At 35.9% G+C, this 24,252-nt stretch overlaps 1 protein-coding gene across 16 annotated transcripts in view; it reads left to right on the top strand.

The window, feature by feature from the left end:
• Window positions 1-24,252, top strand: part of KIF21A (kinesin family member 21A) — a 155,759-nt gene that overhangs the window by 116,368 nt on the left and 15,139 nt on the right. For 3 of the 16 annotated variants that reach the window (XM_066368949.1, XM_066368950.1, XM_066368945.1), the window contains 14 exons: window positions 502-570; window positions 666-880; window positions 1,032-1,185; window positions 1,646-1,840; window positions 2,253-2,354; window positions 3,311-3,476; window positions 3,955-3,975; window positions 8,424-8,484; window positions 9,113-9,167; window positions 11,958-12,172; window positions 14,841-14,948; window positions 16,326-16,454; window positions 18,869-18,907; window positions 19,741-19,755. In XM_066368949.1, coding sequence (XP_066225046.1) covers window positions 502-570; window positions 666-880; window positions 1,032-1,185; window positions 1,646-1,840; window positions 2,253-2,354; window positions 3,311-3,476; window positions 3,955-3,975; window positions 8,424-8,484; window positions 9,113-9,167; window positions 11,958-12,172; window positions 14,841-14,948; window positions 16,326-16,454; window positions 18,869-18,907; window positions 19,741-19,755 — 1,544 coding nt within the window. The remainder of the gene's footprint in view (window positions 1-501; window positions 571-665; window positions 881-1,031; window positions 1,186-1,645; window positions 1,841-2,252; window positions 2,355-3,310; window positions 3,477-3,954; window positions 3,976-8,423; window positions 8,485-9,112; window positions 9,168-11,957; window positions 12,173-14,840; window positions 14,949-16,325; window positions 16,455-18,868; window positions 18,908-19,740; window positions 19,756-24,252) is intronic. The other 13 variants (XM_066368951.1, XM_066368946.1, XM_066368948.1 and 10 more) reach the window with 10 other exon arrangements.

Here is a 24,252-nt window from a genome sequence, read left to right as displayed (position 1 = left end):
AGCCTCAGGCACTGAGGACACCTCAGTTGATCTAAGCATCAGCCCCAAATGGGGTTTGCCAGGTGGATCTTGGTTGGGGCACATGTAGGAGTCTGTCTCTTTATCTCCCGCCTCTCACTTAAAAAAAAAATTCTAAGCTATATTTCCTCCTGTGTGTACCCAGCCAACAAACAAAATGTCTAACAAAAATGAAATGAGAATAGTTGTAAAACATTTAGGAAAGTATTTGTATATAGTAAGTACTATTTGAGTGTTCGTTAAATAAAAGTATGTGTCACAGAGATAGCTTTTCATTTTTCAGAGAGAGATAGCTAATCAATATACATTTGTATTTATTGGAATAAAATGTATGTGTGTAATAATGGATGTATGGTTGTTGTTAGCTCAGATTTTGCTAAGAACTCCTATAGTTCTCAGCAGGATCAGGAATATGTTAATGTAGGAGTAGGAAGTATTGTATCTTCCAGTTTACTATTTTAACTTACTCATATTATTTTATAGCATCAACTTAGACTTCTGGAAGCCCAAAAAAGAAACCAAGAAGTGGTTCTTCGTCGCAAGACCGAAGAGGCAAGTGAGGCATTTGGAGGAAACATTCTGACTTTGAGATAAATTATGTATTTCTATAGACTGAGGGAATGAGTCAACCTCTGTTGCCATTTCAGGTTACAGCTCTTCGTCGGCAAGTCAGACCAATGTCAGATAAAGTGGCTGGGAAAGTCACTCGGAAGCTGAGCTCATCTGACACCCCTGTTCAGGACACAGGTTCCAGTGCAGCTGCTGTAGAAACAGATGCATCAAGGGCCGGAACTCAGCAGAAAATGAGAATTCCTGTGGCAAGAGTCCAGGCCTTACCAACGCCCACAACAAATGGCACCAGGTCAACTGGATTCTTCTGTTCCTCTTAACACAATCTTTGTGGCATTATTACTAAATGTTGGACTTAATTGAGAAACAGCATAGTATTTGCTAGCACGCAATCAAATAAACATGTGAGTTATTATGTTTGTCTGTTTTTTATATGATTACAGAAAAAAATACCAGAGGAAAGGATTGACTGGCCGAGTGTTTATTTCCAAGACGGCTCGCATGAAGTGGCAGCTTCTTGAGCGCAGGGTCACAGACATCATCATGCAGAAAATGACGATTTCCAATATGGAGGCCGATATGAATAGACTCCTCAAGGTTTGGAAAATAGGAGCATATAGGCTCTCCTTTAGCTGGCCGTTAATTTTTAGTTTTTCAAATTAGTTCCCTGGGTAAATTTAACATTTAACAAGGTTTCTTTCAGTGAGTTTTGGTTGCCTTGTATATAAATTGATGAACATCATTTTTTAACATTTGAGGTAAGAACAGGTAATAGGACATCTATACTCGTCACACATTTTTAGTGTACAGCATAGTATTGTTAACTGTAAGCACAATGTTCTTATAGTTCTTATAGCAGAACTCTAGAACGTTTTTATCTTGCATAATGAAGCCATTCTACTTATTACTTCTATGAATTTGACTCTTTTCCATACCTCATACATGTGGAATCCTTCAGTATTTGTCCTTTTGTGACTCACTTATTTCACTTAGCATAATAGTCTGAAGGTCCTAGATGAATATCATTTCTTAAAATCTTACCTTTTTTCCTCAATAGCAACGAGAAGAACTCACAAGAAGAAGAGAAAAACTTTCAAAAAGAAGGGAAAAGATAGTCAAGGAGAGTGGAGAGGGAGATAAAAATGTGGTTAACATCAATGAGGAGATGGAATCGTTAACTGCCAATATAGATTACATCAATGACAGTATTTCTGATTGTCAAGCCAACATCATGCAGATGGAAGAAGCAAAGGTTTGTAATTAAAGCAAATGTTTTATACTTTACTAAAAGGTATTTTTTATTATTAAAGGCATTTTTAATTTTTATATGAAGGGATTTTTAAAATTGACTTAATGATTCCTAGTTTTTGTATGAATACCACTTCCTGCCTGCTCTCCAGATCTCTCTGTTCATTTTTGTAATGTTATGTATTGTTTGTAAAAGATATATATCATGTATTCATCCACCTTGAATTCAGTGTGTCTTATCTTTTCAACTAGACCATATATTTCTTGGTGTAGGGGTTATATTATACACTATTCTGAGGAGTCTCACTAGCTGGCTTACTACTGTCAAATAAATATGTGAAACAATAGACATTTGCCTTCCATTTTAAATACAATTAGCTCACAGTAATGTTACATCATATGCTGGTTTGATGCAGGAAGAAGGAGAAACACTAGATGTCACTGCAGTCATTAATGCGTGCACACTCACAGAAGCCCGATACCTGCTAGATCACTTCCTGTCAATGGGCATCAATAAGGTAAGGGCAACACTATTATTGAAAACCTAAGTTTTGATTAATTCATTGTAGTTTTGTTTATCTTTCTCCAGTGACCCTTTCCTTTGTGATAAGGAGGAAGATTCTTTTAAGTTAGAAAGTATTCCTTTTACCTTTCTTTATTTTTATTTTTTGAAAAAGATTTTATTTATTGATTTACAGAGCGGGGCAAGGATGAGAAGTAGCTGCTCCACTTTAGCTGTTCATTTATTACTTGTCACATGTGCCCTGGCGGGGCAAGCCCCGAGTTTTGAAGCAGGAAACTCATCGTTTCAGATGGTTCTCTGTCCACTGCACCACCATAGGCCAGGCCCTTTCATCTTTCTTTAGAGTTAAGAAAAGTCAGCAGTATTTAGGTCGAGTCCATTAACTTTTCATCTATTGTGTTTTTATATTAGAACAGATAAACAACTTAGTGAGTAATTAATTCCTCTTTTGCTTTAACAAAGGAAAAATTAAAAGAAAAATCTCAGGTTGCAAACAAATTAGGTATCATAACTTTGGTTGAATACTGATTCTTTAGAGTTCAAAAAAAATTAGAATGGAAAAAATACAGTTGCACACCACACCCTTCCTTCTTGAGTGTGAATGCATTAATCTGTCACCTATAAGGAACTTCTGTCTGACTTAATTTTTTTTCTCATGTTAGGGTTGTGCTTAGACACTTTATGTTATGTTCTCAGTTAATCTTCACAAGTGCTAGGAAGTAGGTGTTATTCATATCATTTTGTATCTAAGAAAACTAAAAATCAGGAGGATAATGTAACTTGCTCAAGGTCATCACCTTAGTAAGTGAAGGAGTTGAGATGAATCAAGGTCTATCTGATGTTGAAATTCATAGATTATATGCACTTGCTATTTGATACAGATTTTTGTATGGTAGATTCTGTTTTGTGTAACCTAAGATATTTCTATTTATATTTTCGGTGTTGTTACAGGGTCTTCAGGCCGCCCAGAAGGAGGCTCAAATTAAAGTACTCGAAGGCCGGCTTAAACAAACTGAAATAACCAGTGCTACACAAAACCAGCTCTTATTCCATATGTTGAAAGAGAAAGCAGAGTTAAATCCTGAGCTAGATGCTTTACTAGGCCATGCTTTACAAGGTAACTGGGACTAAATTTTAGTTAAATGAATTGCATGGTAGCTTTGCTCTTCGAGTATGCAGTACTATAAACTTCTTTCCCCTATAGCTTCACTGAATAGATGCTATATTTACCTATTCTTTTATTAATTATTCCTTTTTTAATTTGCATGTATACATTTTTGGGGGTATAATTATTATCATTTCAATAAATGATTACAATTTAAAAGGCTTACTTAACCTCATTAAGTTAGTTTTTATGGATGAAGATCAACTAATGGATAAATTGGTTATTTAAATTATTTACAATATTAGCCAACTGTCATTACTTGACTCTGCTTATCTAACTGCCTTAAAAATCATTAAGTTTTTGTTATGGCATCTATTCTGCATAGTTTATAAATGGTACCATAATCTTGTTTTATGTGAGAGTTCTTAACATTGGATTTTTTTTGATTAGAGTATTGCTTTTTGTTTCCTTTTTGCTGTTATTTACACAGATCTAGATAGCGTACCGTTAGGTAAGTATGTTTAGCTTTCTGTGTACCCTACAGCTGCATGAATTACTAATTGTTCATGTACACTAATTGTGGTACATCTTATTTTTAAAATGTTTATTGGCCACCCCTGTTTTTGCATGATCTTTTTTGAAATGTATCCATGACCACAAACATACTAAGTCTTTTGTTTTTCTTATACATTCCTGCTTTTAAAAATTCTTCAGTTGTTTAAAGAAGTATGCCTTCATTACTTTTCCTTTGATCATTTGAACTGCAGTCGTGGCTCCAGTTTTGTAAGCCCTCCTTTCTCTTTCTTATAGGAATAAAGTGGAGTATATATTTCTTTTTAGTTTTTAAATATATATATATCTGTTAACTTATATCTGTTGTTTTAATCTCATAAATAACTTTCTTTGATATATATCTTTGGTGTATATTTGTCTTTGGTATATGTCTGCTAGATTCTCAGCTGTTCTTAATTTTTATAAGACTCAGCACATATATTTTAATATTGTAAATTGAATAAAACTCTCCAAGGATTTTATACAAACATATTGAAACAATATTTAAAATCATAACATATTTTTAAGTTAGAAGGGGCTTTATGGATCATTGTGTATGAAGATTTTTCAACCTTCTCTCGTCACTACAGCATTCACATGACCTGCATCCACCGATTAGTAATATCTCTGCTTCTCCTACTGATTACACACATTAAAGGACCAGGCATTTTAGCGCAATTTTATACCTTGCAATTTTTCTGGATGATTATTTTGGAGCTGTTTATATTTAATTAAAATTATTTTGCAATCTGGTCTGAACTTTGTTTTTTTTTTCTGATCATACAGTTGTCAGAGTTTTCTAAATACTTTACCTTGAAAGAGGAATGTAACTGTAAGATTAAATGTAATTACCTCTTTCTGTCACTAGAATACATATAAACTATGATACTGAATTTATTATTTTTAAATGTTACACAAATAAAATACACGAGCTATGCGATTTTTACAATGTTTATAGTTCATGTTAATCTCAGAGTAGTGTTTCTTTGATATCAACCATATAATATAGACATGGAAAGGCTACTGATTTTAAGCTGCTCAAACTGTAACAAGTACAGATAGAAAAAGTAGGATTTGTTATATCCTAACCAAAGCTGCCCAAGTTTCTGGATTATAACCAGAATTTTTGCCATTTCATGTGTTATCAGTACATTTCTTTACCTCTTCCTACTCCCATTTTTCCTTCTTTTTCTCCTCTTAGGAGCTCACCTTATAAATTCTTACTTAAGTCCATGATCTCTTTTAATTTGGAAGAAAAATGCAGTGCTCTCGTTGATGTCCTTTTGTGCAGAAAGTATTGAGCTGCTAATTGAGCACTTATTTTTTCACAATTTTCAATTATCTATAGTTTGAAGAAGGATCAGAAGCAGAGAGTTGCAACCCCTTTAACTGGTATAACCTATGTCTTATTGCAGAAATCTGCCCTAGGTATTGGAGCCATAAATCTAGGTGCTTGGAGGAAAAGTATGAAAGGAGAAAAAATGGAAATGAAACCCGCAGAAGTTAGACAGTCATACATACTTTGCTAAAAAACAAAAACTCATTTATTTAGCTCCATTTTTATATAGTTCAAGCACTGGGCAGAGTGCTGTGATTTAAAGATGAGTAAGGCACAGAATGTTGCCCTTTGGTCTTGCTGAGGGTGACAGACCATGAGCAGATTATGATACATTACAGTGAGGGCGGTGATTGAGGTATGTATATAGGGAGTTAGAAGAGCACCAAACAAGGCCACCCAACAAGAATGAGGAGGTCGTGTTTGAGCTGAAACATCAAGGAAGAAAGAGCCAGGCAAAAGACAAGGGGGAGGGGACTAGCGCAGAGTGACTCCAGGCAGTGACTGAGTTACAGCATAAGAGTTAGCCATGCTGTTGTTTGTATGAGGTCTTCAAGCAGATAGATGGGTGCCCTGGCGCAACAAGTACATGACACGGAACGAGGGAACATAAAGCTAGAGGGTGAGCCAGGGCTAACACCTCATGCTAATAGGCTTGTTTTGTCACCTTTGAAGAACGTCTTCATTTTCCTTACTGGGTTAGCATCCCTAAGATCATCCATATCTTGCAGGTATTTGCTGGCAGATTATGGGCTCACAGTATTCTATTCACAGCAAAGATCCATGAGCATAGGAAGGACACATAGCTGTGCAGTTAGGGAGAAAGACACAGAAGGGTCTGGAGGAGTCCATGTCCAGGCTTCCTTATGTGTCTCCCTCCCATGAGAGATTACATAGACTGTACTTCTCTCCCTGGAGTGAAAGGGTAGTAACATGTGTGCGATGTTTATGCCCAGGGAAATCCATTTAGACTCTCAGCACCCAAGGTTTTACTGGGGACTGGTCACATAGATACCCTCTGTCTAGTAAACGCCTGGATCCCCGGCTTCCAGAAGGAAAGCAGGAATTCAGCATAAGCCATATTGTTTGCACAAATTCTGGGTACAGTGAATTACTCTCATTAGTTAACTGGTGACTGCGGCCCCTCTACTAGCCAGCTTTCTATATATTTGCCAGATAAAGTCTGACCTTGTAAGTAGGCCCTTCTAAGGATAATAGTCTTTAGGCTGCTAGGTTAATCCTTTTTAAACACTACTTTTTTTAATATAACTTTGAAAACGAAATCACTTAAAAAAGATGTAAAAAATATTTGGTTAACTTCCAGTGAAGTGAGATTGTGCAACTTTGTTGTGCACTTATGTGAATGAACTTTAAAGCATTTGGGAGTTATAAGTCACTAGCTTTAATTCCATGGCGATGAGTAAAGAAGCTGGCATTGGGCTGGATTTATGTTTTCAGAGTTGAGAGTGTGACAGTGAGGTGATGGTGGGTCCTGCTGTCCAGATGACTATAATGTTCTTACTAAACTCAGTCCTGAAGAGGTGACTGTGTGGGTGGTGCCTCTAACCTCTGGCTAGGTTGGTTATATCAAACCGTAATAATCTCTAACTAAGGCATAGATGCACAAGCAGGAGCTGAGTAGTTTTTACTAACTGCTCACATAATGTTGAATCTGAAATTGTTTCTTCCTGCAAGAACGATCCTAGTTGATCTCAGTCCGTTTTACACATGGGAAAATAAAGGCTAGGTTGTTTGTTTGTTTATAACCCCATTTTCTATATTATCAGCTCATTCAGTCACCTCAGCATTCAATTATCTTCTCTGTGAAGCAAGTCTTTCAGCCGCCTTCTAACGGTGGGCTTAGAGATATATGTTGCATTCAAGACCACCATTTTCTTCACTTCAAAGTAAACACCTTTGTATGGGCTCCTTTTGAGATAATACTGTTAACTATTACTGATTTACTCTTGTATCTGCTAACAGTGAGGGAGAAAGAGAACACCAGAGAAAGGAGTTAGTTGACTCATGTGCACAATCCACCCATCTGATATAAAATTAAAAGCTAAAAGGGGATGACTCATATTTTTATTAATCTATAATATTTATACTGCTTTATTTAGTTTTGTGGAATGATTTTATAATACAATGTGGAGTGTAGTTTTGAAACCCTGCACCTATGTTATGTGCTCACCAACATTTTAAATAGTTTACTTTCAGTGACTTTTAATGACTTCTACTAATTTTGTTTGTTTTTTTTTTCTTCTCTATTTTTACTAGCTTGCTAGAGTTGTTCTGAACAGCAGTGGTTTATTTACACTCTTTATAAAACCGTTGCATGCAAACCTACTGTTTTCGTCTTTTGTGTCCACGTGAATGAGCTGCATGCTTATGTGTAACTTCTGAATACCTACACACAAACATACTTTCTCTACTTGAAAACAAAAATAACAGTAAAGGAATAGAAATGTCTAACCATTATGCTGTACACCTGAAACTAATATAATATTGAATGTCAACTGTAACAAAAATTTAAAAAATTAAAAGCAAATATTTTTTGAAAAATGAAAAAAATACAGCACTTGTGATAAAAAGTAAAAGAAAATATTTAAGTCGGTTGACATACTGATGAAGTATAGCAAATGTGTTTACACATACAGTTTCTGAAGTTGGCTTAGTAAAGGCTCATGAGACATTTCCTTTAATTTTGTGCTTTATTCAGTGGGTTTTCAAAAAATTAGATGGCATAGGATAAATACATCCTCTGAAGAAATATATTTATGTGTACTCTGATAAATACATGACTTTACTTCCATCCTATGAATGTTGTTCTATGTTTTCTCAAATTTGTGGGTTTCTTATTTTGTACATACTTTTCTTCACTATCCTAGGACAGGCAATCAAAGGATTTTTCTGGAAGTATTTTTTTATATTTCTGTTTTGACTCAGTTACTAAAACCAAATTGCCCATATTGAATGTTTGGTTTCACGTTTATTGTAGCACAGGGATTGCATCATTCACATTGTGACATGTGAATAATACTTACATTTTGGACTTTTTATTTTTTTTTTAGAAAACACAGAGGATAGTACTGATGAGGATGCACCTTTAAACAGCCCAGGATCAGAAGGAAGGTAAAGAGAACCTTTGGGAACTTAATAGGTTTTACTTGTTCCTGTCATATTTTTAATACATTTACCATGTTGCTTTAAATATACTGCTCACTAAAATTAGGGGATACTTCAAAATGAATATGAAGTGATAAAAAAAAGCATTTGATTTTTTTTTTATTAAACAAGAACATCAGAAAAGCAAACGACAAGTCAAAGAAAGTTGTTCAATTATGCAAATACGATGCAAAACCAACTTTTATTTCATTGGTGAAAATGCACTATACAAAAGGCTGAAAGTACTGGAGTATCTGCACATTCCCTGATCCCCTATTTTTTATGAGCAGTGTAATTACCCTTATAAAACAAGTAATTTTGAATTTTATAGCTAAACAAATAACACTAAAAACAGTAATGTGGAAAGCAAACTGAGTCATGCTTAACCACCAGATATTTTAAAATAAAACTACTGGAATAGTTAAGTAAGGAAAATGATTTTTTAAAATTAGTCCATTTTAGATTTAAATGTTATCTTTCTTTGTTTTCTATAGATAGATATATACACATTTCTTTCCATAGTTGTAAATGTAGAGGACATACAGTTTTGTATAATAAGTTCCCCTTTAATCTGTGGTTCTTTATTTGCATATAGCACGCTGTCTTCAGACCTTATGAAGCTTTGTGGTGAAGTGAAACCTAAAAACAAGGTACAGGGGATGGAAAATGCCGGATAAATGTTTTATTTCCACTATTCTCTGTTATCACTATTTTAAATCAAATTTATTGGGGTGACATTGGTTAATAACATCACGCATCAGTTTCAGGTGCACCATTCCATAATGCCTGGTCTGCACACCGTACCACGTGTTCGCCACCCCAGGTCTAGTCTTCTTCCTGGTTAGCAAGTAGGCATGCTCTGACCAAAACGTCCCTGTATAAGAAAGGTAGTTTTTTATGATAGTCACCTTTGAAAAAAGTGATATTAAAACTTTTCTCTGTTGTGGAATTTGCTGTACTTTTCTACTTATTGTACTTTATACTTTTCTCACTAGATAGCATTAGGGCTGGTTTTAAAATCATGAGTTGGAGTCATTATGATTACCTGAAGATGGCGTACCCCATCTAAGGCAAATAGCTACCACTCCCGTCTTGCTCGTTTTTGCCATGATGGAGTGTGGGACTAAGGCTGCCAGATCCTTTGGTTATTTTTTTTTTTTTTTAAAGATGGTTCTAATTTCTTTTTTTATTTTATTTTTTTATTTATTCATTTTAGAGAGGAGAGGGAGAGACAGAGAGAGAGAAGGGGGGAGGAGCTGGAAGCATCAACTCCCATATGTGCCTTGACCAGGCAAGCCCAGGGTTTTGAACCAGCGACCTCAGCATTTCCAGGTCGACACTTTATCCACTGCACCACCACAGGTCAGGCCGATCCTTTGGTTATTGAAGAGAAGCCTTAGATAGGAGTTTTTATGTAGAATTTTCTTATCTTTAGAACACTGGGCAAACAAATCCGAAACCATCTGCAGGCTCTCTGTGAGCTCCTTGAGCCGCAGGTTGTTTGTGTTTTATTATTTTAAGTGACAAAGCAGGAGTTACCAAAGCTCTAAGAAAATATTCTAATATAGTTTGGATCCCGTCTTAAGCAGAGCAGAGAATCTCTCAAGATAAACTCAGTGGTGGGATTCAGCTAGTTTGCACCGGTTCAGCAGAACCGATACCTAATTTTTTGTTGAGTTTGGTGAACCTGTTATTAAAATGGCACTTGTAATCAGGGTTCTCTCTAAGGTGGGTGCCTGGGCAGAAGCCCAATGTGGAAATTACAAATTTACATTCATTACTCTTTTTTAACATCCATCTGCACAACAATGTATTCAAAGAGCCCGTAGTGATGTTCATTCCATCCATAGGTGAAAAAGGTTTGACAGAACTATGCTTGTAATATTTATTTACTCATTTCATAAAACTCATTACACCTTTGATGAAATTCTACCTTTTAATTCCCTTGTGTTTGTTACTTCAGTAAACAAACATATAATGTAAAGAGAAAAAGTGCCAAACAACCAGAGGGTGACAAGCTGTCATTGGAAATATCTTAAATAACAGTTTTATTGTTTTTCATCAGGTATTATTTAATATTTTTATTAATATTTTAAAACTCTTATAATCTAGTTCTGTGTACCTCTTTTTATTTTTATTTAAGTATTAAATGCATGAAATAATAAACTACCTTTTGGTGTGTATATATATTATATATATATTATATATACATTATACTTAAAACAATCATTAGGGCAGAGAACTGATTGTTAATGAATCCCACCACTGGGTAAATTCATCTTTCAAGCCCTGGGAAAGCTTAGTTATTCCTGTTCTTATGGGGCATCAGAGGGACAGTCAAGTGGTGGCCTAAAGGTCATCTCCTAAAAGAACTACTGTGTTAGAAGTTCCCAAGAAAATGACTCCTCTCTGCCCCGGGCCCTTGGAAGTGGTGCCACCGATGGTGTAGAAACCTGGCTGTGGGCTTTCTCTTCCCTAGTTTTCTGGAGCACTACCTACTATTTTTTTGAACTGCAAAGATGCCTAGAGGAATCTCATGTCATTTATGTTTCCTCATTGAACAAATGAAGTTGACTATATATTTTAAATAGGTGTGTACACCAGCACTGTGTGAAGTTGGGGGGGAGGGATTTATAAAGTGGAATGAAACAGGGCGCTTGCCCTCTAGAGGCTTACCGTCTGGTAAACACCATGATTACCTGTTAATTCCTTTGTGATAACAACAGATCTGAGCAACAATAGGCAAGTCACTTGGTTCTCAAGAGTAAAGAAGAAAACACAGTGAGTTTAAGTTCCAGGAAAATAACGGTCACCTGCTCACCATGCTGCCCAGAACTGGCAGGCTGGTTTTGACTTACCCAGTAGGCAGATTAAACACACAGAGAAAACATCAGGGCAACAGGGAGCAACAACTGAGAATCAGGTGTAAAAATTGCTATTAATAAAGTAAGCATGGGTAAATTTTAGAATTTAGTTGTGCTTCCCTACAATTATATTTTGGTTTCATTTCTTCTTTCTTAATTAAATGCAGAGGGAGCTGGCCATGAGTAGCAGGATCGCACAGTAAATTTGGAGGCAGATTGCCTACTGTTTAATCTGGCTTTGCCACTTACTTGCTGTGTAACATTGGGCAAATTACTTAGCTTCTCTGTGCCTCATTTGTGAATTAGGATAATGATAGTACATGCTAATATTAAAAAGTGTTTCGAACAGTGCCTGGCGTACAGTAAGTACAAATACACTGTTGGTTATTATGGCCTGTAAAGGTCTTCTCTGGCTCTGGCTTGTCACTGTTTTACAAGCTATGTTTGACATCCTTGCTAGGATAAGATACACTAAATGTGTTTACCTATTTATAACTAATGTTAAGTTTCTATGCTCTAATCATCACCTGTGCAAAAGTTTGCTCCTGATTGCTCTTCCTTCCATTCTCTGACTAGGCCCGAAGGAGAACCACCACTCAAATGGAATTGCTGTATGCAGATAGCAGTGAACTAGCCTCAGACACTAGTACAGGAGATGCTTCCTTGCCTGGCCCTCTTACACCGGTCGTGGAAGGGCAAGAGATTGGAATGGATACAGAGTCAAGTGGTACTTCTGCTAGGGAAAAAGAACTCCCTCCCCAATCTGGCTTTCCTTCTAAGATAGGCAGCATGTAAGTCTGGCCCGGCTACACTAACTTCTTTTCTTTTGGCACTTCTTTTTTTAATATGCACGTTGCTAATTTCTTATTTCTATTTTAAAGAATTATGTAAATAAGATCTCTTGTTTTTGACATAATTTCTGTTAGGTATTTATCTCACCTAATTTTTTAGACATTCAAAATGATTTGAGATGGAAATGTTCTTTGTTGAACTACATTATCTTGTTTCTCAACTTTAAAGTTATTCTTATAGGATTATAATTTTTATAAAGACTGAGTTATGAATTGCAGGTAAAATTTATTTAGCACCACCTAAATTAGGTTAATATGATATTATACTTATAAAACTATTATATAAAAAAGAAACTTTAAAGACTTATATTAGCTCTAAATTATGTATGTCCTAGTTCTAAGAGTGTGGTAAGGATAATAAACCATTGCTGACCATTTTAAAGAAAAAGAGAAATATGATTTACAAACAATACATTTTGGGCTGTCCTCATATTTTGCCTTAGAGCACATTACTCTGACATGAGTATTTGCACACAGTATTTTTATTGGTATTATTAAAGATTTGAAGGAGGGCATATTCTGTCTCCCATCTATGATGATCTGAACAAAAACATTCTACTCGAAACAAACCTTATTTAGAGATTTTTCACTATTTTCTTGAGGATAAAGAAAGATTCCCTATGCAGGCCAGTTTGTATGTATATGTGTGTGAGTTTTGAATGTTGTATTAAAATTAGATAAGTCATTCACTGGTAAAGATTTAAATATTTTTCCAACTAACCCTCATATATAGTATAGCAATGATTTATGGGATGAATACAGGATAGCATTGAGAAATAGTGCCCCCCAAACAGCACATACTGTACGACTCTGCATATAATAAAATATAACATACTTTCCCCTCTTGAATATCTCTGTTTCCTATAACTTCATACATTTTACGAAGATATATCTGTTGTCTTACAATCAGTAAGCCCATCTGCAACTTTTAGTTCCAAAATTAATTTTAATGATGACAGAACTTTCTTGCATGTGCTTGAAGTGGCCTATGTAATTAACTACTGGATTTGCTCTTAGAGATTGCTAACCAGTATAGCTTATAGCTTCAGTGCTTTTTTGATAAGATGGCAGTAAAAAGAAATGCTCTGGTGAAGGTAGTGAGAGAGAACTGAGAACAGATTTTAGGAGCCCACATGTGTTCAGCATAGTCTGTCAGATGAGTAGACTTTTGGAACTTCAAGACTAAATCTTTCTCCTGGAATCCAGATTCAGGTAATACCTTCTTTTTGCCTTTCTCTTTCATTTTAAAAATGTATCCTTTATGACAGGTGGTAAAAAGTACCCTTTGGACTCTCTCTTTGCATGATTTATTTTCAAGTTTTCATAAATTCAGATACACAAATTTAAGAGCTAGTCATGTGCTTGGTGCAGTAACTTTTATAAGCCATTGCTACATGACTTTTGTTACATAAAGAAAAATAATTTACTCAAGTGGCCCTTATCATTTAAATGATGCAGAAGTTCTAAAATTTTATTTCCTCTGATTAGAAAAATTAGGCACACAACATTTGATTATGCTTAGTTTCTGCTTCCAAATAGAAAGCATGTAACCCTTTCTAGGGCTCTTGCTTTCTAATTCCTCAGTGGATTTGTTTTTCTTATTAATATAACTAGCCAAGAATTGCAGAAATTCATTTTTTCAATTAAAATTTATTACTACCATATTCAAAAATTATAGTCTTAAATTGTTAGTTATTATTCAACATTTAAAACTTATAAGACAAGAATATTTTAATTACAAAAATTTGTTAGTTACAAGTTAAGTAATATAATTAATTAAAATAATTGTGTTTTTTTGTGTGATTATGTCTAAATATAATTCATTAAATCTCATTGCTTCTCATAGTCTGATATTCTAATATTTTTGTTCTTGAAAAACTGAAGACTTTTTTTCTTCAACTGAAGCAATTCTGATTGAACTTACTTTTGTTTATAATAAAATATTTATTTTAGCCATTTGGCAGTATAACATTGATTTTTATACTCAAAACAATGGGTTTGCACTTATTTCAAATGGTAGCTAATTTAAAAATGAAATGTATAGTTAAGTATCCCTTAACTAAAAATAACTCATAATAATTTTTATCCTAGTTTTATTTATTTTATTTTCAAGTAATCCTTCTCAAGTTCTAGCTATTAATCTATTGAAAGAATTTGTTTTCCTGCATTTTTCCAAAGAGAGAAGCGGGGTTGGGGGGGTGGGAGGAGCAGACAGACTCCCGCATATGCCCCACCGGGGTCCACCCCACATGCCCACCATGGGGCGATGCTTGGCCCATCTGCAATCAGAGCCAGTCTAGTGCCTGAGGTGGAGGCCGTGGAGCCAACTTCAGCGCTCAGGCAACTTTGCTCCAATGGAGCCTTGGCTGCGGGAGGGGAAGAGAGAGACAGAGAGGAAGGAGGGGGGGGGGTGGAGAAGCAGATGGGCGCTTCTCCAGTGCCCTGGCCAGAGATCAAACCCAGGACTTCCACATGCCGAGCCGATGCTCTACCACTGTGTTAACCGGCCAACGCTAATGTATTAAAATTTTTAAGTTGAATACCTGCCAAATAAAGTTATATGTACATATTTAAAATTAGATTATTACTGAATCTTTTTCTATTTTAGTTCCAGACAGTCATCTCTATCAGAAAAAAAGCTACCAGAGCCTTCTCCTGGAACTAGGAGAAAGGCATATGAAAAAGCAGAAAAATCAAAAGCCAGGGAACAAAAACAGTAAGTTACTTATACTTTTTTCTTTAACTAGATTGTATAAAATGTTTGCTCCACTTAGATGCCAAAGGACAATAGTGAAATTATTTCCCAGATTTGGGCTGGCTCTGTGTTTATGACTAATCGAGACAATCAGGTCAGCTCTTGGCTTAACTAAATGGTCTTCTAAATTTCTTGGTCACACATTCTGTAAAAATATTTGAGCACTTGTCCCCGATCATGTATACTCTTATATATTGTGTATATTATTGTAAGAGTAAATGTACACTTGAGGAGAGGGTTATTAAATCAAAGTCTTCTAGAAAAATTTTGATCTGATAAAACTACATTGACTTCACCTTTAAAGTGGCTGACAAAAACTAATGTGGAAGGGGGTGTGAGTTCGGCCATTTTCTTGCTGTTCTTCTGTTTAAATTGTTATTATCCCCAGTTGGTGTTTCGCTAAAATCTTTTAAAAGCTGTTTGCATGTTTTGTGAGGGTTATTTAGCAACACATAATATAGTTTGATGACCCACTGGACAGCTGTAAATTGCAACAGTACAACATGCGGAAAGGTGCGTGAGTGTATTGGAGCCACTGTCGCCTTCTACTCTGGCACACCCACCTCTGTCTCAGGTCACCTAATGCGTTGCATGTGGCAGGTGGATCTTTGACGTGACCTTGAGTGAGAATATCAGTGCCAATCTATATTTAAGTACTGGTAAGGCTCATTTCTTTAACATAAAAATAAATATAAAAGAGGTTTTCAAATATTTTCTGTAACTGAGTGGACGGCGTTGTCCCATCCCCCTTCCCTGTGCCAGCGTGCACACTCTCTACCTTGACCACGGGGTTAGCTGACTTGCCTGTCACGGAAATTATCCTTCTAATCATCCTTGCTTCCTTTATTTAAGATGTAATTTGTTTGTATCAACTGAATCAGATGCCTCAATAATAATTGAGAGATAGGGGATGGAGCAAATAAGTAATTTAAAAATAAATGAATGAATCAATTGAGGAGGCAAATCACTCTTAAATTTGCTGGGTCTGTTTTCTTGTCTGGAAAATGAGCAACTTGGTCTCAATTCTAAACTGTATAAATTTAAATTTGGCTTGCTTTATTTGTACTAACTTTAGAGATTGGCAGATAGAACATTTTCTTCTATGCCATCTTGTGGCCGATCTAACAAAATTCAGTGGAAAAAAAATTGTTCAGAGTGCATTTTATCTTACAAAACAAAATGTAAAGAAGAAGGAAGGAATAAAGGAAGGAAAGAAGGAAGGAAAGTAGGAAGGAATTCTCTAATAAAAAGCTTTTAAAAAAAAGCATGTTTCATTTAACATTCCTAACACATCATAAACCATTAAGCCATCTATTTAATGTTCTTTTTTTCTTATAGCTCAGATTCTGGAACCTCAGAGGCTAGTCTTTCACCTCCTTCTTCCCCACCAAGCCGGCCCCGTAATGAACTGAATGTTTTTAATCGTCTTACTGTTTCTCAGGGAAACACATCAGTTCAGCAGGATAAGTAAGTCATTATGGAAAAGAGCCCCAATGATTTATTACCATATTCTGAACCTTTCAATACAGTCCGTAGAAAACATTTAGCCATCTCTTTGTGTGGGAGATGGAGTCTGACTTGTTAACTCTTGCCATATTTTATGTGTTGTTCCAACAGGAAATGAACCATAGAAACAATATTACAGAAAATTATTTTCCTGCTGAACATTATTCCCTGTTGTAGATTTGCGTTGCTATACTTTCAGCATTTCTTGCTCTTTCTTTTACAAGTACATTAGATTTGAGATATCTTTGAGACCACCTGAAATTTTATTTTCTTGGGATTCTTCAGCTTCTGTGAGCATACAAAAGCTTCTGATATGGGTAGCCTGAGTTAAAAAGAGGCAAATTATTTTACCTTTGGTGAATATACCAGCTTACAAAGATCACTGTTATATGTGGAACATGTTATTATCATTTAGTTGTTTTATACAGATTCACCAGAAAACGTCAACAATCGTGTTGTTGGAATAAAAAAGTACCTTTATGAGTGAAGGAGATGTGACTGAGGGTGGGGAAAGAGAAGTTGGAGGGGTATGAAAATATTATTTTCATTATATATGACATGAAAAAGTATTCTCACATTGAGCCAGAATCTCTCTTGCAAAAATTCAATACTAACAATGCTACCATAAGGTATTTATTAACTTTGATTTATCTGCTTTGATTTTGAATAACATAGTATGTGTTTGTACTAGACATCAAATCTCTCATCCCAATTATTTGTTTTCTATGTTATAATATCTCTGTATATATATCAATGATTTCTGAAATTGATTGGATTCTGTTTGAGATGTTTGGCATGTTTAAATCATGCGAAATGGCTCTATAGACATAGACAAACACAATGTCATTTTGAAAAAAAATTAATTTACTTAATTTATCAATAAAATTCTTGATTAGATTTTAATATAGATTAATCAATGGATGACATGTCCTTTAAATTGATCTAGATAAGTAAATATTATGTGTTACTCTCATTTAATTGAGAAGAGGAGAAGAACACGAGGGATGTTTTGAGAAAGTCACTTTTCACTAGTGATACAAAGAATTACTAAATTTTCTTTACCTTGAACTTAGTCATAAAATTTTCTGTCAGTCTTTTGATAATCTTGACAATTTCACCTGTTTTTACTGAACTGTTTTATCAGCTATCAGTAATTTGGCTGGGTTGTCATCTTTGAAAGTAAAAACAGAATAACTGACTACTCGACACTTCAAGCACTCTCCTTCCTTTTGAATTACTTTCCTCTGGGCTCCTACTTGAGAATAGCGTGTTTCGTCAGCTACATGTAGATCCTGCACACATTGTTTCTGGCTCCATTCTGTGCCAGCGGCACTGCCCTCTTCTCATTCTCCCCAAACCTAGTCTCCCAGCAGAGGCAGATTAAGGTCGGTTGAGGCCCACTCCCCCGGGCGCAGAATAAAATATTGGGCCCCTTATAAAAGAAGAGACAGGGAAAATAAAAATACACGTTAACCATATTTTTAAATAAATAAGAAATATTATGTACTATTAATGTTAAAATTGCACATATGAAACCAAACTTGGTGTCATTAGAAAAAAATGTAAAGTTGGGGTTTAGTGGGGCCCTTCAGTAGTGGGGGCCGGTGCGCCCGCCGTTAAATCTGCCTCTGTATCCAAGGTAAACAGGTTTTCATAGTAGCCAGACTCACTGGCAGCCTTGGAGATTTTAGAATAGGGCTAACTGGAGTGGGTCATCTATTTTTAAATCCCGCTGAAGTTCCCCAGATATCACTAAGGGGCTCCCTAGTTAGCACTCCTTCTTTTTAAGAGAAGTTAAAATTCAAAGATTATTCAATAATGAGCAATTTGCTTTTCTTTCAAACATGTAATATATTTGTGTAACCGCCACATTAGAGTCCAAATCAAAACTAATTATCAAAAGGAATAAGATTTATGAATAGTTATTGAAATGGGAAAATTTTTCTGATACTGGTCAATTAAATGGAAAGAATCTGGCAGTGGTGTATACTGCCCACAAACATTAGGCGATATTTTATTGCTTCATATTAATTTTTAAATATCTTCTAATTTTTGTGAGCAGTATATTTTACTTACTTGAAACTGTACCTCTTCAGGACCTAACTTTTAGATGTTAAGGGTAGATGGGTTTTCTGAATCACTAATAGAGTATTTTCCCCCAATGTCTTGGTAGAAAACATAAGAATCGAATAGTTTACGTGATTTAGCTATACATTGAATATGCTGATATCAGTGCAAATGGAAAAGCAGGCCAGTACACAGGAGGTATTGCTGTGTTTCTGTTATTCATACTGTTGATTCTCAGTTCAGTTTCAGTGTCTTATCTGTTAATATCTGTATTCTTTCTTCTCATAATTCTAACTCTTCCACTGTAGGTCTGATGAAAGTGATTCCTCTCTGTCGGAGGTACACAGGTACTTTCTTTCCATCTTTTCTATATTCCGGCATTTCACGATGTTCTACAAAGCCTTCCTAGAAACTCTAGGCAAGGCTCATTTTTGTTGGATGTGTAACTTATTGTAAACAATGTAAATGTACTCATATTTTTAAACATACTAATTTTAATGTATTTTTGTCATGTGCCTTTTAGACAAAGTAGTGGCAAGCTTTTTTGTATAATGTAAGAACTTGTGGCATTTGTTTTTCTATCTGGTATCTAATTTTTTTTCTTTAAAAGAAAGGAAGTTCTGTTAAGACTGATTTCAAGAAAGTTTGCTCCTAAGTGATATTTTTTTTTATTTCCAATAGCTTTGAGTGTGGGAGGTGAATATGGTTACTTTTTCTTCTTTGTTTAGCAACTTTAAATAGTTTGTAGCAGATTTTGTGATTAAAACAAAAAGAGGTGTGCTAGAAAAACAATGAATTGGACTTCGGGTGATGGGAATGCAGCATAAGCAAATGGCAAAATAACCTAGAGCTGTTTTCTCTGAACATATGTACCCTGATTTATCAATGTCACCCCATTAAAATTAATTAAAAAAAACCCCCTAAACAATGAATACTGTGGTACCAAAATATAAAAAGAAATAGAATGTAGAAGAGCTTTTTAAAAAAAAAAATTTTTTTCTACTACTTGATGCTATTTTAAAAATAACAATGTTGCATTTTTTTTTTTCATGTTATGGATTTTTTTTTTGATCCTGAATTTCTCTCTCTTCCTCGCTATCATTTCTTCTTCTCATTTATCTTTATCTTCTCTCCTTTTGCGCTTGTTTCCCCTGGTTTGTGGCCATTTTGTGACCATCAGTAGATCCTCCAAAAGGTAGGCGGGGGAGGGAGATGAGATTAGTCTCACAGGTTTGCATGGAAACAGAAGGAACTTTTCTTTCCTTTAAATCAGGTTTGTTTTACAAGTCTGCAACATTTAACCTTAACTTAAAGAAACTTTTAAAGTAGATTTTTATACTTCAGAATGTGACTAGATTAATTCCAATTGAAAAAATACCAGGGATGTATGTTTCCAATTTCTGTATTTTTTCTATTATCTTTGATATATGATACTATATATAATATTTTAGGATTATAATATTATCTATAATATATTAACCCTAATATTATGAATATTTGAGAGCATTTTCAGTATCTGATTACTAAAATGCCATATTTAATGTTGAGGTTAATTTTCTTTAGACATGTAATCAATACCATTAAAATAAAAAAGTGTCTTTCCAGGAGCTGTGCCAAACATGTCATTGGTGGTAAATATTTACTGAACACTTTTATAAAATTACAACCTGTGACATAAAAGAATTATACTGGATGTTATATGATAGGGGAACATTTAGTAAATTCTATTTATTTATTTATTATTAAGTGAGAGGAGGGGAGGCAGAGAGACAGACTCCCGCATGTGTCCTGACTGGGATCCACTGGTCAATGCTCTGCCCATCTGGTGCTTGCTCTGTTACCCAGCAACTGAGCTATTTTATATTTTAGCACCTGAGGTGAGGCCATAGAGCCATCCATCCTCAGTGCCCAGGGCCATTTTCTCAACCATTTGAGCCATGGCCGTGGGAGGAGAAAGAGAGAAAGAAAGGAGAGGGTTAAGGGGAGGTGGAGAAGCAAAAGGTTGCTTCTCCTGTGTGTCCTGACAGAAATTGAACCCGGGACTTCTACATGCCAGGCTGACGCTCTACCACTGAGCCAACCGGCCAGGGCCAGTAAATTTTTGAAAAACAGAGTTGTGTTGGATGTTATACCCTTGGGGAAGAGTTGGTAAATTCTTAGAATAAAGCTGATAATTTGAAAGAAAGAAATCTTTGTGTTTTTTTTCTTTTTGCATTTTTCTGAAGCTGGAAACAGGGAGAGACAGTCAGACAGACTCCCGCATGCGCCCGACCGAGATCCACCCGGCACACCCATCATGGGACGACGCTCTGCCCACCATGGGGCGATGCACTGCCCATCCTGGGTGTCACCATGTTGCGACCAGAGCCACTCTAGCGCCTGGGGCAGAGGCCACAGAGCTATCCCCAGCGCCCGGGCCATCTTTGCTCCAATGGAGCCTTGGCTGCGGGAGGGGAAGAGAGAGACAGAGAGGAAGGTGGGGCGGAGGGGTGGAGAAGCAAATGGGTGCTTTTCCTGTGTGCCCTGGCTGGGAATCGAACCCGGGTCCTCCGCACGCTAGGCCGACACTCTACCGGAAAGAAATCTTTTGGAGATATAGTGCCACATGATTGAGGCTACCGACTTTTTTCCTTAGGATGATTGTGTCACTAACTGCAAATCAAAAACAGCACTAGGACTATTACTATGAATTTTTTTTTCTTATAGTCAGCTTGTTGAAATACACACACATACACACACACACAGATACACACACATACATACATACATATATTTTCTGTTTGAGATGTAACAGTAGCACTTGACTGCATGCAGTAAAGCCTGTTTTTTGAACATTTGAAACAATAGTTTGATGGCTTCAGTTCATAGCTAATAACCTCACATGAACAGGAGGATTTAAAAATGTCCGATTCAGACTTCTGAGGAGGTTTTGCCCACTTTTAAGTTTTAATCTGTTTCAATTCTTATATTACAAACAAGTTACTGAGCATTAATTTCAAGAATCTCAAATTGACACATTTATGTAAATAATATCATTAGATTTTATACTTATATCTAGTAATAACAGTTTCTGGTATAATTTCTAGTAATAAGGAGTTTCTTTTACTCTTTGCAATCATTATCATTAGACCCTAAAAATAAAGCTTTTAAAAAAATCCTGAGCCTAAATTTACCTCCTTAAAATTTCTATTCATTAGTCTTTCTTTAGCCCTCTTGAGCTATACCAGAATTAACCCAATACCTCTTTTCTTGTATATGTGACAGTTCTTTAAATATTCAACTCTTTAATTGTGCTGTTGTGTCCCCTCCAATGAATGTTCTTTTATCATCTGAAGAGGTCTAGTTTCATTTCTGTTCCCTATATGACATAGTCTCCAGATTCTTCATTCTGCTTCCACTGTGTTTGGAAAGTATGTAGTTTTTCAGTGTTCTTAAGATGTAGCATCCAGAATTCAGCTACATTCCAGAAGTGGCCTCGGCAGAATATAGTAGCTCTAGTACTTCCCTTCTCCTGAAATACTTACTTCACTCAAACAAGTCGTTGAAAGTGTTGGGAGAGGAACCACTAATTGTCAATACATTCATCTTGTATTCCATAACTAAGTGACTTTAGTTTTTCATATAGGCTACCAGGAAGCCCCGTTCCTACTTGGAGCATTCTGTTACATCTTTGACTTAAATTTCATTCAAGCATTATTTTCATGCTAACTACGTTCTTAATAATAAATGAGTTTCAGTTATTTTTCTAGGCACTACAACACAGTAGCTAGCTTTTTAATATATCAGCTTAATGAACAGTCCATTTCTGTCTTCAGGGCTAGAAAAATATTGACTAGATTTTACAGAACTCCTTTCAGACTGAGAGGACTGTTGATTCCTTAGTTGTGACTCCAAGCACTGAGGAAGCTACCCGACCTCAACAGTTTTGTACTAACCTCCGTGACCACAAGAATATCCTTTGAAAGGCTTATTGTATGAGCCTTCTTGGAGTCAACATATATTATGAATATTACATTCCCCTATTTTGCTGCCTAGTAACCCTACAAACAGCTTCCTTCATGAGATCAGTGAGCTCAAGTTCTCTTCTTCATGAACCTTTATTTTGTTGTGTTTCTTTTTTCTTTTTTTTTTTCTTTTTTAATTTTTCTGAAGCTGGAAACAGAGAGAGACAGTCAGACAGACTCCCGCATGTGCCCGACCGGGATCCACCCGGCACGCCCACCAGGGGGCGATGCTCTGCCCATCCTGGGCGTCGCCATGTTGCGACCAGAGCCACTCTAGCACCTGAGGCAGAGGCCACAGAGCCATCCCCAGCGCCCGGGCCATCTTTGCTCCAATGGAGCCTTGGCTGCGGGAGGGGAAGAGAGAGAGAGAGAGGAAAGCGTGGCGGAGGGGTGGAGAAGCAGATGGGCGCTTCTCCTGTGTGCCCTGGCCGGGAATCGAACCCGGGTCCTCCTCACGCTAGGCTGACGCTCTACCGCTGAGCCAACCGGCCAGGGCCTATTTTGTTGTGTTTCTAATGATTTTATTCATTTGTACTTACCGAAATCTACTTTTTCCCCTCTTTTTGGAGTTGAGTCTGCATGATTTGTCCCTATATCAGTCTTCTGACAGTACTAATAGAGGTGCTCCATTGATTTTTGTCCCCATAATGGCATATACTTTCAAAAACCTATGATACACAATGATTGAAAAACTGAAATATTTGAACTCATCAATTGTCTCCATTGTTAGCTTTACCTAGTTTAGCTCATATTTTTCTTAGTTATTTCTGCCCCTTGTACCTTGAAGATTGTTTTCTTTCATCAAGAATATAGAAACAGACACCTTTTGTCTGTTTTGTCCTAATATTATGCCGTCTGTCTGATATGATGGACACATTGCAACATCATTTTCTTCCTGCTCTGAGCGAGGGTAATTTGACCAATATATTTATCATGTCTTAATTCATCCTCACCTTTAGTCTTACTGGCACAATTATTTCAGTTCAGATCCTGCATTAACTCCTTTGGGATAGGAATAATGTTTTGATAATCTGTGTATTTCCATAATGTATAGACCAGTAGTATAAAGCAGAAATTCCAAAAACATTAAGCTATGGTAAAGATCCCTAAAGAACCTCACTGTTCTTTTAAATTCTAATTTTTAAAATCCTCTTTGTGATTGTTTAGTGTTTTCTCTTAAGTTCTTGATATTTTAAAACCATTTTCCCTTTAAAATTTTGGTTCATATAATCTTGTCTTTTAAAAATTGTTTAAAATTTTCTTAGTATTTTAGGTGATATGTGTTATTCTTTTTCAGGAATGTCCTTAACGTAGAGTCACAATCCAACATGACACAGAGTCACATCATCTAGTTACTATCATTTATACATTTTGTTTTGTCAGAATTCACTACCCTCAAACAGCTCCCAACATTGCCTCATTGAACTTTGAAGAGATGCAGTTGTTAATAAGACAATCCAAATGTATCATAAGCTTTACTCTTTGTAAAATGCTAGCTGGTGCTGAGTTAGTTGATGTACTTCATCACTACTATTGCTCTACTGCTCACACAAATTAGGGGATATTCTACTGCTCATATTTGTTTTGAAATATCCCCTCATTTGTGTGAGCAGTATATTTCACATGCTGTCTCTGTCATTTTGCTTAAAAACAATGAGGGAGCACTCTGAATTTTAGTACTACTTAGA

The sequence above is a fragment of the Saccopteryx leptura genome, chromosome 2 (assembly GCF_036850995.1).
Source record: "Saccopteryx leptura isolate mSacLep1 chromosome 2, mSacLep1_pri_phased_curated, whole genome shotgun sequence".
NCBI lineage: Eukaryota > Metazoa > Chordata > Mammalia > Chiroptera > Emballonuridae > Saccopteryx > Saccopteryx leptura.
The sequence above is the reverse complement of the archived record's forward strand: the minus strand, read 5'-3'. Positions and strand labels throughout refer to the sequence as shown.